A 16,906-nucleotide genomic window follows, 5' to 3' on the forward strand; every position below is an offset into this window, starting at 1 on the left:
ATGCAGGATAGCAAGTAATGTCACTGTATCCCAGCTGTCCTGCATGACACAGAGGATGGGGGAAGGGGGGCACTCACTTCATCAAACTTTTCTCATGTCTTTTCTCATGTGCATGTGCCATGCTGGACTGCAGGAAAGTTGGGTGGTATTACATCATGTAATGCCCCAGATTTTTGTCAATATATGCTGAACACTGCTGGAACCTACCGGATCCCATTCACTATAATGGGTCTGTTGGGTTCCAGCGTGAGTACTGCTGCACGAGATGGGGCAGGGGAGAAGTTAGGGAGGGTAGTGAGAGGAGCCAGGGCGCATAGTGGGAGGGACTAGGAACGGGCATGGGGGCCCAATCTAAATTCTTGCTATGGGGCCCAATGATTTCTGTGTACGCCCCTGCTGGAGGGCCGCAGTTTGAGGATGCCTGCCCTAGACTGTTAATCAGAAAACAACACAATTTGGTGCTGACTATTGAGTCCATTACTTGCCCCCAGGCTCTTTTTCTCAGGGGAATGTGGTTGGGAATACACAAAATCGCCTAAACTGGTTCTGAAACCACTGCAATAAGAATTGCAGAAATAAATACATTGCGAAATTGTTTCTAAATATCACAGACACTAATAATTTTAAAATGCCGCTAGATGGCACCATAGCAGCGATCCTTGGTCTAATGAAACAGAAACGCGCGTGCGCCTCACTCCGGCTTCTCGACGTACGGGGCAGACCCATTGACGTTTCCAATCTCGAGCTGGCCCACTGGTTCTATTCAACTGCGCATGCGTCAAAAGAAAGCAGCTGCGTTATTGGCTGTCAGTCTGACCAATAGAATTAGGACGTATAGTAAATGGACCCGGAAGTGTTGTGCTGGCTGTCTGCTTCCGGTTGAGAAGATGGAGGCGTTTCACCGGCTCCGGCAATTTGATGCTTATCCCAAAACGTTGGAAGATTTCAGAGTGAAGACGTGCGGCGGAGCAGTGGGTAAGGACGGGGCTTAGTACATAAATGGGTTCACGGCCTGCGGTAGACAGGGAGCAGCCCTCAGCAGACAGATGTCACTCCTGTCTACTGACGGACTCCTTGTAATAGTAGTGTATCGGTATACCCAATGTCAGGTGCCCTGTAGTAGCTGTGTACCCGGTATACCCACTGTCATGTGCCCTGTAGTAGCTGTGTACCCGGTATACCCACTGACAGGCGCCCTGTAATAGCTGTGTACCCGGTATGCCCAATGTCAGGCTCCCTGTAATAGCTGTGTACCCGGTATACCCACTGTCAGGCGCCCTGTAATAGCTGTGTACCCGGTATGCCCAATGTCAGGCGCCCTGTAATAGCTGTGTACCCGGTATGCCCACTGTCAGGCGCCCTGTAATAGCTGTGTACCCGGTATGCCCACTGTCAGGCGCCCTGTAATAGCTGTGTACCCGGTATTCCCACTGTCAGGCTCCCTGTAATAGCTGTGTACCCGGTATGCCCACTGTCAGGCGCCCTGTAATAGCTGTGTACCCGATATGCCCACTGTCAGGTGCCCTGTAATAGCTGTGTACCCGGTATGCCCACTGTCAGGTGCCCTGTAATAGCTGTGTACCCGGTATGCCCACTGTCAGGCGCCCTGTAATAGCTGTGTACCCGGTATGCCCACTGTCAGGCGCCCTGTAATAGCTGTGTACCCGGTATACCCACTGTCAGGCGTCCTGTAATAGCTGTGTACCCGGTATTCCCGCAGGTGCCCTGTAGGGAAGTATCGTATGCAGTACATGAAATGTGGCGCTTGTGACCATAGTGATCTGTAATGTTGTCCACTATCCTGCACTCAGTGTCATTTGAATACTGGCAGGTAGACCCACGGTTGGGCTAGACCTCACAGTATTGTAGGTCACTAAGATGCAGTGAGTTCATCCCACGTTGGTTTGGAAAATGTGGCCATCACACGGACTGCATTTCATACACCGCACATGACCATGTGATTGCAGCCTTAGGGCTCGTGCACACGAACGTATTTTCTTTCTGTGTTTCTGTTCCGAAAAAAAATAGAACATGTCCTATTGTCCGCATTACGGGCAAGGACAGTACTGCTCTATTAGGGGCTAGCTGTTCCGTTCTGCAGAATACGGAATGCACACAGATGTCATCCGTATTTTTTGCAGATCCGTTTTTTGCGGATTGCAAAATATATACGGTTGTGTGCATAAGGCCTTAGACATCATGCACATGCCCGTATTTCTCAACCGTGTGCTGTCTGCATTTTTTGCAGATGGCAAAATGACCCATTCATTTCTACGTGGCCGTGCACACATCTGTATTTTTTGAAGATCCATGGGGCTGTTCGCCGTTCTAGAACAAGTCCTCTTACTGTCCGCTTTTGCGAGTGAGAATAGTCATTTCTTTAGAAGTGAGTGAGAATAATGCAGAGTGCTTATGGAAGGGCTCTGTATTACAAAATTTCGACAAGTGGCCTTGGGTGAATCCTGACATTATGGATTATTCCGCTTAGACTACCTTTAGCCTAGCATTCATAAAGTGACACTGACAACTGCTCGGAATGTAGTACAGCTCCCAGACTATTGCACTGCCACTCCCAGCGTCCTCCCCATACTTTGACAGGGCTGGCCAACCTGCGGCTCTTCAGCTGTTGTAAAACTACAATTCCCACCATGCCCTGCTGTAGGCTGATAGCTGTAAGCACTCTAGGCATGCTGGGAGTTGTAGTTTTGCAACAGCTGGAGAGCCGCAGGTTGGCCAGCACTGCTTTATGGATTATCCTACTCTCCTCACTGACTAATTCCGTTTATGGACTACTGCTATTATGGTGCTCACTGACAACGACAGTGTAAGGACTAATGTTTGTGTTCCATAAACTGTGGTTGGTTGTCAGGGAGAATAGTAGCATGTACCGGTCCGTTATAATGGACAACTACATTGTGGACTACTAATCATGCTGTGTGTGCAGTACGGGTCTCAAAGGGAAATGGCTGAAACAGATGCAAAATGTGCAAAGCTGATGCACAGGATCCCTTTTTTTCTTCTTCTGATGGATCAGAAGAACGGAAAAATAACGGTGATGTGAACTTCCCCTTATGACTCCTGCACACGAACATGTGCGCCCCGTGGCCATGCACGAACACTGACCGTGGGGCAGCAGATCGCAGACCCATTTACTTTAATGGGTCCGCAATCCGGCTGTTCCCCAAAAAGATAGGACATTTTTTAAAATCTTTTTGCGGAACGGAAGTACGGGACAAAACCCCACGGAAGCATTCCGTAGTGCTTCCGTTCCGCACTATTTCGCATGTCCGGATTTGCGGACCCATTGAAGTGAATGGGTCCGCATCCGTGATGCGGAATGCACACGGGACGGTGCCCATGTATTGCGAATCCGCAAATGCGGTCTGCAATACGGCAACGGGACACCTACGGTCGTGTGCAGGAGGCCTTACTCAGGTGCCAAACTACAAATCTCTGTCCACTCCATTCACGTGAATAGTACCCAGCTGCGTCCACTGCACAACGGGCAGAGCTTGTTTGTTTAATTCAAGAAGAAGAAAGCCCGGAATACCATGTACATGAACAGCGCTAGCTGCCAACTTTCTGAGGTAAATCTTAAACGTTGGCATGTGTTCTTCGGCTGAGTTCTCTCATTTTACCTAAGCAAATATTTAACTATATTTACAACATTTTAGACCATTCTGCTTCTGTAACATTTTTGTATCTCAAAACCGTGTCCTCAAAATGCCGATGCAGCTCGTGTGCCGACCACATTTTTTTGTGGACCCAATGTGTCCAGGGTCCGCCTTTTGTGGACATTTTAGTATTTTTATTTTGCAGAATGGACATATCATGGATGCAGAAAGTACATGTGCTTTCCGTATACATATGTCTGTTGGGTCCGCAAAATACAGATGCAACACGTAGTTGGTAGTACAATAAAAAGATTGTCCGACCAATTAAAGGGGTTCCCGAGATAGGTCATCGATGGTGGCCGACACCTTGGAACCCTGTGGATCAGCTGTTTGAGAAGGCAGCAGGGCTCCTGTCAGCGCCACAACCTTCTCGCAGCTCACCAAGCACAGTTCGGTACAATGTTTAGCGGCTGTGCTTGGTCTTGCGCTTAGCCCCATTGAAGTAAATGGGGCTGACCATGATACCAAGCACAGCCGCTATACAATGTACCGCACTGTGGTTGGTGAGCTGCGAGAAGGTCATCAGTAGAGATGAGCAAAGCACCTTTGGAGTCAGCGGTGAAGTGTGCAGTCGCGGCACGTGACCACTGAGGCTATTGATTGGGGACTCGGCACTGTAACCAGAGATTCAGTGGCATGTGAGTCCCCCCCCCCCCCCCCCCCCCAGAGGAAAGATGAAAAGGCATTTTCAGTATCTGGGAACCCCTTTTAAATGTTATAACAGGGATCAGCAAGCTTCGGCACTCCAGCTGCTGTGAAACTGTAAGGCCCCTTTCACACGGGCGAGTTTTCCGCGCGGGTGCAATGCGTGAGGTGAGCCCTACAAGCTGCTGCCTGGTAACAAGTGCTGCTGCGCTCGCCAGACCTTATGGTTTATGGCGACAAGAAGGTCGCTCGCTTGCTCAGAACAACCAATCAGATTCTAGCTTTCATTTTTGTAGTGCAGTTTAGAAGGTGAATTCAGAGATCTGATTGGTTGCTTTTGGGTAACTCGTCCACGTTTTGTTCACGGCTAAAAAAAAAAAAACACCGCTAAGCTCCATTGTGTTGGAAAGAGACGTCGGGTACATAATTGCTTTACAGACGGCAAACACACACTGGTGAAGCGTGAAGCTGCTGTACACGTGGCATTTAACCCTTCGTGTGCATTCAGACTATTCATTTCATTCTAAAGGCAGAATAAGTGTTGGGATCAGCAAATGGTTATAATGAAAGGAAGCTTGCATGTGACTTAACATCAAGATCGTGTAAAATGTTTGCTGTCCGTTATAAAGAACCAAATGGAAGCAGAGTCTGCGCGGCCGCCCCAGGGCTTACCATCCATCCAATTGTGTTTGGGGAATTTTCAGATTACTCTGGATAAAAAAATACTGAAATCCCTCTCACCATTTCTTTGAGCTTCCATTGGAGCTATATGTTGGGAGGATTTCCTGACGTATACCTCCTCCAGAAGACTGCAGGGTGTGCCTCTGCATAGGCTGCCCACAGGAAAAACATATACCGTGCTGTAGAAGTCTGGGCGCTGTTCATACCATGATATGCCAAGCCTTAAAGGGCTTTCAGTAAAAAAAAACTGTCAACACTGGGGAATGGCCTACATTAAATAATAGATGACCACTTACCTTTCAGCTCCGGCGCCGTCACTTTGATTCTCATGGACGGGCTCTGTTTACCCAGGTGCAGCGATGACGTCATGTCGACAACACGTGACCATTGCGGCCAATCATTGGTCTCAGTAGTTAACCGAAAAGGCCAGTGATTGGCTGTAACGTGCTGTGAATGTGATGTCATCGCTGCAACTGGGCTACTTTCACACTAGCGTTCAGAGCGGGTCCGTTCCTATAATGCAGACGTTTGCATCCGTTCAGAACGGATCCGTCTGCATTATAACTTAGAAAAATTTCTAAGTGTAAAAGTAGCCTGAACGGATCCGTCCAGACTTTACATTGAAAGTCAATGGGGGCGGATCCGTTTGAAGATTGAGCCATATAGTGTCATCTTCAAACGGATGTCACAGGTGTCCGCCTGCTGAGCGGAGCGGAGGCTGAACGCCGCCAGACTGATGCACTCTGAGCGGATCCGCCTCCACTCAGAATGCATTAAGGCTGGACGGATGCGTTCAGGGCCGCTTGTGAGACCCTTCAAACGGAGCTCACAAGCGGAGCCCCGAACGCTAGTGTGAAAGTAGCCTAAACAGAGCCTGTCCTGGAGAACCAAAGTGATGGCGCAGGATCTGTAAGGTAAGTGACCATCTATCATATATTGTAGGCCATTCTCCACTTTTGACTGGTTTCTTACTGAAACTGGACAGCCCCTTTAAAGGGGTTTTCCCTTCTCAGACAATGGGGGCATATCACTAGGATATGCCCCCATTGTCTTATAAGTGCAGGTCCCACCAGTGGTACCCACACCTACACAGAGAATGGGAGCGATGGTCACACAAGCGTGGTGCGCTCCCATTCACTACTATGGGGAGAGCACTTGGTGGTGGCTGAACGCGGGGAAACCCGGGGTCCTCTGGCCACCACCTTCCCCGTGCCGCTCTCGGTGCAGGTCCCACCTCCTAGCGATATTGCCCCCATTGTCTCAGTTGGGAATCCCCCTTTAAGAACACAGTTTTGGCTTGCAATGGGTGAAGATGGCCTATGGATATGCTCAGCAAGCACAGCATTTTAACACTGTTTGTAGCCACGAATTCTATGTATTTTGTTGCATTAACTGATTTTCTTCCTGTTTTTTTTTTTCCTCTAGTCACCGTGATCAGCGGGCTTATAATGCTAATATTATTTTTCTCTGAGCTCCAGTACTTTCTCACTAAAGAAGTAAGTACAAACCTTTTAAAGGGGTTGTCTCGCTTTAGCAAATGGCATTTATCACGTAGAGAAAGTTAATAATACAAGGCACTTCCTAATGTATTGTTATTATCCATATTACTTCCTTTGCTGGCTGGATTCATTTTTCCATCACATTATACACTGCTCGTTTTCCACCCTGCAATCCATCAGTGGTGGTCATGCTTGCACACTATAGGAGAAGGCATCAGCCTCTCTGGTGGCCGGGATTTAAAATGCCCTATTAATTGCATAGTAATACTTTTTATGTGATAACTCCTTTAAGTTTACTTTGTTAAAAGGGTTATCCAACTTCTATAATGTTTCCCCCCCTTATATGCCCGGGCCCCTCACAGAGGTTGTACTTGCCTCGCTCCCCGTCGCCCACGCCGCTTCTCATACTGGCACCGCCGCCGCATCTCCCCGTTGCACGGATGAAAACATTCGGCGATGGGAACGAACCTCCCTACATCATAACAGCAGAAGGGGAGTATGGAGAGGGTAAACTACAGCTCAGGACATGATACTGAAATTAAAAGGTAAGAGTCCAATATCCCGACAAGTTTCCGTCTGTAAACAGTGTTATCCAGGGGGTCAAGGACAATTACCCTTGACAATGCTGTTTACACAGCAAAGTTGTCGGGATATTGGACTTTAAGTTTTTAATTTCACTATCATGTCCTGGGCTGTAATTTCTGTGTGATCCGCAGACACCGGTCTATGGTGTATATCTATCGCAGGTCTACTGCCGTTTTCTGGTGTAAATGAATACTGCCAAGCTGCCATAGATTTCAGTTTAGGGGCATGGACTGCCAGAGCCTCTCCGTCCTTCGATAGAGCAGGGGATATCTTAGGCTGGAGTAGAAAACGCCAGTTTTGAGAAATCTCCCCTATAGTGTGCATGACTTGAAAATTTTCTAAAAAGCGTCTTCTTAATAAATTTGGTGAATTTTGAACAGTTTGAGGGGCAGTGAATCTGTGCCTTCTATTTGTCACTTTTTTTTTTTTGTACCAGAACCTAAATTTACTGCATGCAGGTGTTTTTTTTCCCCCGTCTCAAATGGAGGCCAAATGTGCATAACTGATGCACAGGATCCTTTTTTTTTTTTTTTTTTTTTTTTTTTTTAACAGGATCATTTTTATTTAATTTTTTTCTTAAGAAGGACGGAAAGATAATGATGTGAGCTCCCCCTAAAACTTGTAATTTATACATTTTAACCTCTGCTCTCTTTACGCATTGGAATCCTGTGGGTGGTCCTTCCCAGTGATTGACAGCTTTCCCTGTATCCTTAGTCATGCAGAGTTAGCTGTCAGTCACTGAGTGGCTCCGCCCACATGACTCCAATGCGTAAAATGAGCAGAGGTTAAATTTCATAATTGACAAGTTTTACTGAATCTTTTCCTGTAAAACTGTATATTAATGTGCTCAGCTCCTCCTGCTCTATAACATGCCTGCAGATTGCATTGTATTTTCATGGTGACAGGTTCCCTTTAAAGGGAACCTGTCATCTGGATTTTGGGTATAGAGCTGAGGACATGGGTTGCTAGATGGCCGCTAGCACATCCGCAATACCCAGTCCCCATAGCTCTGTGTGCTTTTATTGTGTAAAAAAAACATGCATAATACTTATTGAATTCGTCTGTAAATGAAATTATAAGTGTAATTTATATGTTTAGGGTAACACAATGAACATTTAGAAACGCTCAGTGAGGGCAGCATAGTAGAGGTGACAGGTTCCCTTTAATCCATATCCAGTAAAGGGGGAAGCCAGCAATCAAGATGTAAGATGGAGTTTAAATGCCAGGAATTGAAATAACGTGCCATCTGTTTCCAGTTTGTATACTACAATAATTATTTTTTGCTTTTCTCTGTCATTTCTTCTTCTCTTCAGGTCTATCCAGAATTATTTGTTGACAAGTCTAGGGGCGACAAGTTAAAGATTAACATTGATATAATCTTTCCACATATGCCCTGTGCCTGTGAGTAAACTCTCCCATACTTGTTTTTGGTTATCATACAGGTCGTTCTTGCAAATGTTTTAAAAGGGTTATGTCATCTTATACATTAGGAGCATATCACTAGGATTTGCTCCCAATGTCTGATAGGTATGGGTCCCACGTCTGGGACCCGCACCTATCTTTAGAACAGAACCCACAAACTGAAGGAGGGCGTACCGAGCATTGGAAGTCCCATTGAATTGAATGGCAAGCGCAGCCAAAGCTCCATTCACTTCTATGGGGCTGACTAAAATGGCCAAGCTTATTGCTCGGCTATTGTCGGCAATCCCATAGAAATGGAAGGAGGGCCGCTGCACATACGCGGTGCACCCTCCTTCTCTTTGCGGGCTCCGTTCTAAAGATAGGTGCAGGTCCCAGAGGTCGGAATCCTAGTGATATGCCCCCAGTGTATGAGATGATACAACCCCTTTAACCACCTAACTGTTTTGCCCGAGTCCAGCTCTGACAGTGGGAAAAGTAGCTAACTAGAGGGGGAGGGCTGCTTTAGATGCTGCTATCTCCTGAATGGTAGCAGCTAGAAACATGCAACTGGTCTTGTTTGAAAGCTGACATTCCAGGCTTTTAGACAAAAGCAGAAGTCCAAGCAACAGAGGAGAAATCACTGTTGGAAATCGAGTCGGGAAAAAAATGTTTTTACTTTTACAGCATCCCGATTTCTACCAGTGATATCTTCCCCTGTACTAAACATATTGCTGTCATTGTCTGAAAGCTTGGAATGTCAGCTTTCAAACAAGACCAGTTACATGTTTTCTGCTACCATTCAGGAGATGGCAGCATCTAAAGCAGCACTGCTGGAGCTGGACTGGGGCAAAACAGTTGGTTAATTTTCCTTGATTTGGTGGAAAACTGGTATTGCTTTGTACGTGGCCCCTTCCAACTGTATAAGTATATTGCAGTGGATCCAGTTTTGCCGTTGCATCTGCTAGTGCATGTTTTTGTGTAGCACAAAACAGCAGACTACTCCTAACATAATTAAAATTCTCTATAAACTGCATCTAAACCAGCATGCGGGTTACTATGCCGGTCATCCACAACCACATGTGCAAACGACTAGCCTGATGAAGGGCATCCTTTCTGCCCGAAACTTTGTTACAAAAAGAACCACTATGTCCGGCTAATGCAAATAAAAATTACTTGAGCAAAATCTGGAGTGCTGTCTAAATTGTTGAATACTTATACGTTCCAAGAGGTGGAGCCAGGAACAGACCACGACGTGCACCCAAACCAGTCAGAATAGATAGAGTGCTGTGATCACTACGAGATTCCATATACCAGCATGCGGGTTACAGCCCATCAGCATTTTAAGAATTAAATCCCTTTAAGGCTAGGGGTACACAACAGCAGGTCACAGCCGACGTACTTTGCAATCTGATGTCAAACTCGATGCAACTTGTAACCACTAATACAACAGGTTGTGAGATCCCATTAACAATCATTAGATGAAATATCGCAATCATGAGATGCATTAATCTTCCTATCATAAGGATTTAATGTCTTCACTTAAGACCTAAGAAGATTCATTTCTCCAGTGCTGTCTTTCTTTGCACAGACACAGATAGTCCATAGTAACTTCTGGAGACAAACGTGGCATGTCCTTGTAGCTTACAAGACATTTGAGGGACTCTTGACTGAATCTTAACCATGTATATCACAAAGCACTATCAAATTTGGAATCAATTTCTGTAAGTGCTTTATGCAAAATGGTTACTGTTGTGTGTTTTTTTTTTTTTTTTTTATATAAAGAAACAACCCCAACAAAATTATCTGTTGGCTGGGGTTGTTCCTGCAGCTGCGTCACGCTGGGCATGTCATAGAAGCCTGGCTTGAATCTACCAGAACTGGAACTTCTCTTAGGCCTCTTTCACATGGGCGTCGCGTGTGAAGGCCGGATAGGATGCGGGTGCGTTGCAGGAAAATGCGCGAGTGCAAAGCGTTTTAATGCATTTTGCATGCGCGTGAGGAAAATCGGCATGAAGTTCTGGTTTGGGATCGGTGTTGTGTAGATTTTATTATTTTCCCTTTTATAACATGGTTATAAGGGAAAATAATAGCATTCTTAATACAGAATGCTTAGTAAAATAGGGATGAAGGGGTTAAAAAATAAATTAATTAATTAATTTAACTCTCTTCATCCACTTGTTCGCGCAGCCTGGCTTCTCTTCTGTTTTCTTCTTTGACTTGGGAGGAAAAGGACCTTTGGTGATGTCACTGCGCTCATCACATGGTCCATCACATGAATCATGTGATGAGCACAGTGATGTCATCAAAGGTCCTTTTCCTCCCAGGTCATCAAAGAAGAAGATAGAAGAGAAGCTGGGCTGGGCGAACAAGTGGATGAGGTGAGTTTTATTATGATTTTTTATTTTTTTTTAACCCCTCCATCCCTAATTTACTTAGCATTCTGTATTAAGAATGTTATAAGGGAAAATAATAGCAATCTGGTCCCCATCCCGATCGTCTCCTAGCAACCATGTGTGAAAATCGCACCGCATCCGCACTTGCTTGCGATTTTCATGCAGCCCCATTCACTTCTATAGGGCCTGCGTTGCGTGAAAAACGCACAATATAGAGCATGCTGCGATTTTCACGCAACGTACAAGTGATGCGTGAAAATCACTGCTCATGTGCACAGCCCCATAGAAATAAAAGGGTCCGGATTCAGTGCGGATGTAATGCGTTCACTCGTGCATTGCACCCGTGTGGAAAACTCGCCCGTGTAAAAGAGGCCTTACAGAGCAGTTTTCTACTCCTGGTTTATAGAGTGGGACCCCAAGCTTGGGACCCTCCTCTTTGTCATCCAGATGCCTTAATAGGCGCACACATAGAGCACAGATTTATCATTACACATGTTTCTGTTTGGAAGAATGTGAATTGCCGTGTTGATGTGACATAACTACAAAAGTGGTGACATAACTACTGTAAGTGATATATAATCCAGGCAGGCAGAGTGCTATTTATTTTGGCTGTGACTTCTCTTTTCCTGATCTTGCATCTCGCTTGTACGTCAGATCTGAGTATTGATGCTATGGACGTAGCTGGGGAGCAGCAGTTGGATGTGGAGCACAATCTATTCAAGAAGAGGCTGGACAAGGATGGGCAGCCAGTGACTTCAGAAGCCGAGAAGCATGGTAAATGTGGCAGGGGTGTAAATGCACGGCTATTAATCTGTCATTATTGGAATTATTGAACTATATGAAACATTATCCATCTGGATCAATGAATCATTGGAAAGAAAGAACGTTCCAGGCTTTATTTTCCACATTAATTTGCTCTATATCATGTCATGGGGCAGTTACAAAACTTTGTAATGTTGTATGGACTATAGTGCTACCTGCACAATGTTCCCATGTCTGCAGTGTAAGGCCGAATGCACACGGCCGTGTTCCGCGGGAGAGAGTGGTCCGTGGTACGCCGGGCTGGATTCCTGTTCAGAGCAGGAGCGCACGGCGTCATTGGTTGCTATGACGCCGTGCGCTTCATGCCGCCGCTGCACTACAGTAATACACTATAAGAGTGTATTACTGTAGTGCAGCGGTGGCATGAAGCGCACGGTGTCATAGCAACCAATAACGTCGTGCGCTCCTGCTCTGAACAGGAATCCAGCCCGGAATACCACGGACCGCTCTCTGCCGCGGAACACGGCCGTGTGCATTCGGCCTAAGTCGTAGGGGTTTTCTGTGAGGTTAAAAGTGGCTAAAAGTGTACAACCTCCTTAAATGACCACTTATCATATAACCCCGATCTAACATGGGAGCAGAAATAGAAACCGGCTTGACCTTCATTCTCTGTAGACAGCTGTAGTCTTTGTGTTTCTTGGACTTAAAGGACATCTGTCAGCAGTTTTGTACCTATGACACTGGCTGACCTGTTACATGTGCACTTGGCAGCTGAAGATATCTGTGTTGGTCCCATGTTCATATGTCCCTGCATTGCTGAGAAAAATGACGTTTTGATATATGCAAATGAGCCTCTAGGAGCAACGGGGGCATTACCATTACACCTAGATGCTCAGCTCTCTCCGCAACTGCAGTACCCTCTTCAGTTTGACATGGCCATGCTTGATGTTTTTTTTTTTTTTCTTTGCCTGGTCCTGTTGTTCAAAGTGGAGAGGGCGTGGCAGTTGCAGAGAGAGCTGAGCATCTAGGTTAAACGGCAACACCCCCATTGGTCTCAGGGGCTCATTTGCATATATCAGAAGTTCATTTTTCGCAGCAATGCAGGCACATATGAACACGGGACCAACACGGTTGCCTTCAGCTGCCACGCACACATGACAAACTACCATGTCTGAATGCAAAACTTGTTTCCTATCACAGATAAGCTATTAGCAGACAGCTAGTTCAAGTGCCATTGCTGTCTAAGGCAGCGGTTCTCAACCTAGGGGTCGCGACCCCTTTGGGGGTCGATCGGCCCTTTCCGGGGGGTCTCCTGAGGCTTCCTATTGTGGGTCGCCCGCACAACGGCAGCGGCCCCTTATCCTCGCGCACAGGAAGTGATGTCCTATCACTGCCTGTGCTTGAAGGAGCCTGACGTCTGGACGGGTAAGTCGGGCCGCCTGTCTGCTGAGGTCTGAGTTTTTTCGTTAATGACACCGCCGCTGAGCACCACTGCCACCAATGATTTAATTGAGCCTGGCTAATTTTATTTTAATTATTTGGCTGAGCAAGGCTTAATTTATTTGGGGGGACATGAAGCACCGCTGATTTATTTATTTGGGGGACCCCGAGCACCACGGATTTATTTATTTGGGGGAGACCTGAAGCCCCGCTGATTTATTTATTTGGGGGACCCTGAGCACTTCTGATTTATTTATTTGGGGGGGACTTGAAGCACCACTGATTTATACACCATGCTTCAATACAAAATTTTTAATTTATTTGTAATTAGAAATAAATATTTGACAATATATAACATTTTGTCTTTGTGATTAATTACTCTGCTTTAATTATGTTCAATTTGTAGCAATAAAAATACATCCTGCATATCAGATATTTACATTACAATTCATAACAGTAGCAAAATTAGTTATGACGTAGCAAGGAAAAAAATGTAATGGTTGGGGGTCACCACAACATGAGGAACTGTATTAAGGGGTCGCGGCTTTAGAAAGGTTGAGAACCACTGGTCTAAGGGTTCATGCACACGACCAATGTCGTCCGCAATATACGGGCACCAGCTGTCTGTGCCCTGCATCATGGATCCGGAAGGTGCAGTGCGGAACAGAGGCATGGAACCCCACGGAAGCACTACAGTGTGTTTCCGTATTTATTTTTTATTTTTATTTTTTTTGCAGTGCGGACAGATCACAGACCCATTCAAGTTGAATGGGTGTGCGCCATCCACACGGATGGTGCCCTTGCATTGGGGACCGCAATTTGCTGTCTCCAGTACATGGAACGGGCGGTACACGTTCGTGTGCATGAGCCCTAAGGGAAACAAAAAGGCAGGATTCCAGTTTGCAAAAGTGTATAAATACATTGCCTGGTCAGATGAATGCAGTTTTTGGTTGCACCATGCTAATGGGAGGGTCAGAAAGGAGCATAATGAACCCTTCCCTTTAAGTGTCGGCAGTTCATTCTGGTGGAGGTGTGATATGTGGGGAATGATTTCTTGGCACATCCTGTGTCCTCGAGTGGATGGAAATTTCAACAGTAGGGTGAACCTAAGCATTGTGTCCTACAAAGTTCATCCCTTCATGGCAGCACCACAATGCATCCTGCGACAAGGGTCATATAGTCATGGATTGGCCTTCACAATCCCCAGATCTTAATCCTCTAGATCAGGGCTGGCCAACCTGCGGCTCTCCAGCTGTTGCAAAGCTACAACTCCCAGCATGCCCAGTCTGCCTACAGCTATCAGCCTGCAGCAGGGAATAGTGGGAGTTGTAGTTTTACAACAGCTGGAGAGCCACAGGTTGGCAAGCCCTGCTCTAGATCATATCTGGGGCTAAGTGGAATGGTTCATTCAGAGTTTGTTAGCCCCTCCATATAAATTGCTGTGGGCCAATAATCTTGAACGATTTCGACACCTAGTGGAATCTGTGCCCTGGTGAATTACTGCGGCTCTGAAGGCCAATGGAGGTCTAAGGTGCTACTTGACGGTTGTCCGTAATAAAGTGGCCATTCAGTGTATGTTTCTGTACCAGTGTTTCTCAAGGTATTTAATCAAAACGCGCTCTTACTGCGATCCTGCTATGAAATTCCCAGATGTTCATTTCTAACCCATGTTTTATTCGTCATTTTCTGTTTTCAGATTTAGGACAAGCAGAAGAACCTGTAGTTTTTGACCCAAAAACATTAGATCCAGACCGTTGTGAAAGCTGCTATGGTGCAGAAACTGAGGATTTTAGGTATTTTACGTAAAATAATTTATATTTAGATGTTTTTTGTGTGTGTGTGTGCAGTCCTAACTCCCCTTCTATCTCCTGCAGGTGTTGTAATTCATGTGATGATGTGCGAGAGGCTTACCGGAGGAAAGGATGGGCATTCAAGACCCCAGATTCAATAGAACAGTGCAAACGGGAAGGGTTCAGTCAGAAGATGCAGGAGCAAAAGAATGAGGGATGCAAGGTGTATGGGTTCTTAGAAGTCAACAAGGTATTGTCTTTGGAGATGCTCTGACTTGCTCTCATTGACAAAATTGGTATTGGTGTCAGTTGACTTTGTTTCTTTGGATGTAGGTGGCTGGAAACTTTCATTTTGCCCCTGGAAAAAGCTTCCAGCAGTCGCATGTCCATGGTAAGTGTTGCATGTCCTTTACTGTAAGAAATCAGATTCTTTCATCATGTCATTGGCACTGTGATCGCAAAATCATTTTGGATCCCACTTTGGATGTAAAGGGCTTATGCCAAATTTACAGATTATCCCCTATCCACAGGATAGGGGATAATGAACTGATCAGTGGGGTTCTGAACATTGGGATACCCACCGATCCCGGGAACCTGCTTCTCCATTCATTTTCTATGGGACTGCTGGAGATAGCCGAGTACAGTGCTTTGCTGTTTTCGGCGGTTCTATAGAGAATGAATGGAGTGACAGGACGCATGGCCAACCTGCTGCTCCATCAGATCCCCCCCGTTCTGTGGATAGGGGGATAACTTGAAAACTTGCCACAACCCTTTTTAGAGCATTCAGAGCTTTTTGCATGGTTGAATGCCCAGAGCACAGTACACCAGCATCTGAACAGGAGGATAAACAAGGAGACTATGTGGGCTGTTTCTTTAGCACATTTTCTTTTACAGTTTCAAAAATTTCTCTTTGAAGAGAAGATGTACTCTGCGTAATGTGCATTGTCTGTTTGCATGCTTGCTAAACTTGTAGATTAATATTTTCTGTCGAGTCTGTGCATTTTGTACTGTATTGTGCAAGTAAAACTATAAAAAATTATTATTAGATTTTTTTTCTCTCTACACCAAAATACAACGCTCTACTGGGTCTTTTACAACAAATCCAGAATGTGCCCAAGTCCCCCATTGCCTTGTGTTTGGGTTTGTCAGGGTTCCCTCACAGTCTCTGAAATGTTGAGGGCCCTTGTTTTGCCTCTCTTTGAGACACGCAAGAGTTTACATACTTTTTAGGCATCCTGTACACAGCTGTTGCCCAGCCGTGCCTGTATTGCAGTCCGCAAACAGCTGGTCTGCAATATACGGGCAATGGCCGTGTTCATAACGTGTCATGGATGCAGATCCATTCACTTGAATGCGTCCGCAATCTGAAAGGAGCAGTGCAGAACGGAGGCATGGAACCCCACGGAAGCACTTCCATGGGCTTTCTCTCCGTGAATAGCAGCCAAGAAGGGGAAGGAGGTGTGTGTGTGTGTGTGTGTTGTTTTTTTTTTTTTTTAAACAAAGGATCTGTCGGCATTAGGGCTCATGCACACGACCATATGTATTTTGCAGTCCGCAAAAAATACGGACGGCATCTGTGTGCATTCCTTATTTTGCAAAATGGAACCGCTGGCCTCTATTAGAACTGTACTATCCTTGTCCGTAATGCGGACAATAATAGGACATGTTTGTTTGTTTTTTTGCGGACCCATTGAAATTAATGGTTCAGCATATGGTCTGCAAAAAAAAAAAAACTGAACGGACACGGAAAGAAAATACGTTTGTGTACATGAGCCCTTACTTGGGGGGGGGGGGGGAATAGGGCATTATATATACACTGGGGCACTCTTTGGGGCCATTATTTACACTACTCACAAAAAGTTAGGGATATTTGGCTTTCAGGTGAAATTTATGGAAAACGTAAAAAGTTCACGCTACAGTGATATTATATCCTGAAAGTCGGGCATTTAAGTAGAAGCAGCAATGGGGATTTCCTCATCTCAAACAATTTATTGAAACAAAAGCCAACACCAGTGGTGGGTATACCCCCACAAAAT

The 16,906-nt window shown here is 45.7% G+C and overlaps 1 protein-coding gene across 1 annotated transcript in view; it reads left to right on the plus strand.

The window, feature by feature from the left end:
- Positions 1-887: 887 nt before the first annotated feature.
- The window catches only part of ERGIC3 (ERGIC and golgi 3), a 29,035-nt gene continuing 13,016 nt past the window's right edge, over positions 888-16,906 (plus strand). Inside the window, exons 1-7 of the mRNA XM_040435023.1 lie at positions 888-975; positions 6,426-6,496; positions 8,398-8,485; positions 11,533-11,652; positions 14,777-14,873; positions 14,955-15,120; positions 15,204-15,261. Coding sequence (XP_040290957.1) covers positions 888-975; positions 6,426-6,496; positions 8,398-8,485; positions 11,533-11,652; positions 14,777-14,873; positions 14,955-15,120; positions 15,204-15,261 — 688 coding nt within the window. The remainder of the gene's footprint in view (positions 976-6,425; positions 6,497-8,397; positions 8,486-11,532; positions 11,653-14,776; positions 14,874-14,954; positions 15,121-15,203; positions 15,262-16,906) is intronic.

This window comes from Bufo bufo, chromosome 6 (assembly GCF_905171765.1).
Source record: "Bufo bufo chromosome 6, aBufBuf1.1, whole genome shotgun sequence".
Classification (NCBI taxonomy): Eukaryota; Metazoa; Chordata; class Amphibia; order Anura; family Bufonidae; genus Bufo; species Bufo bufo.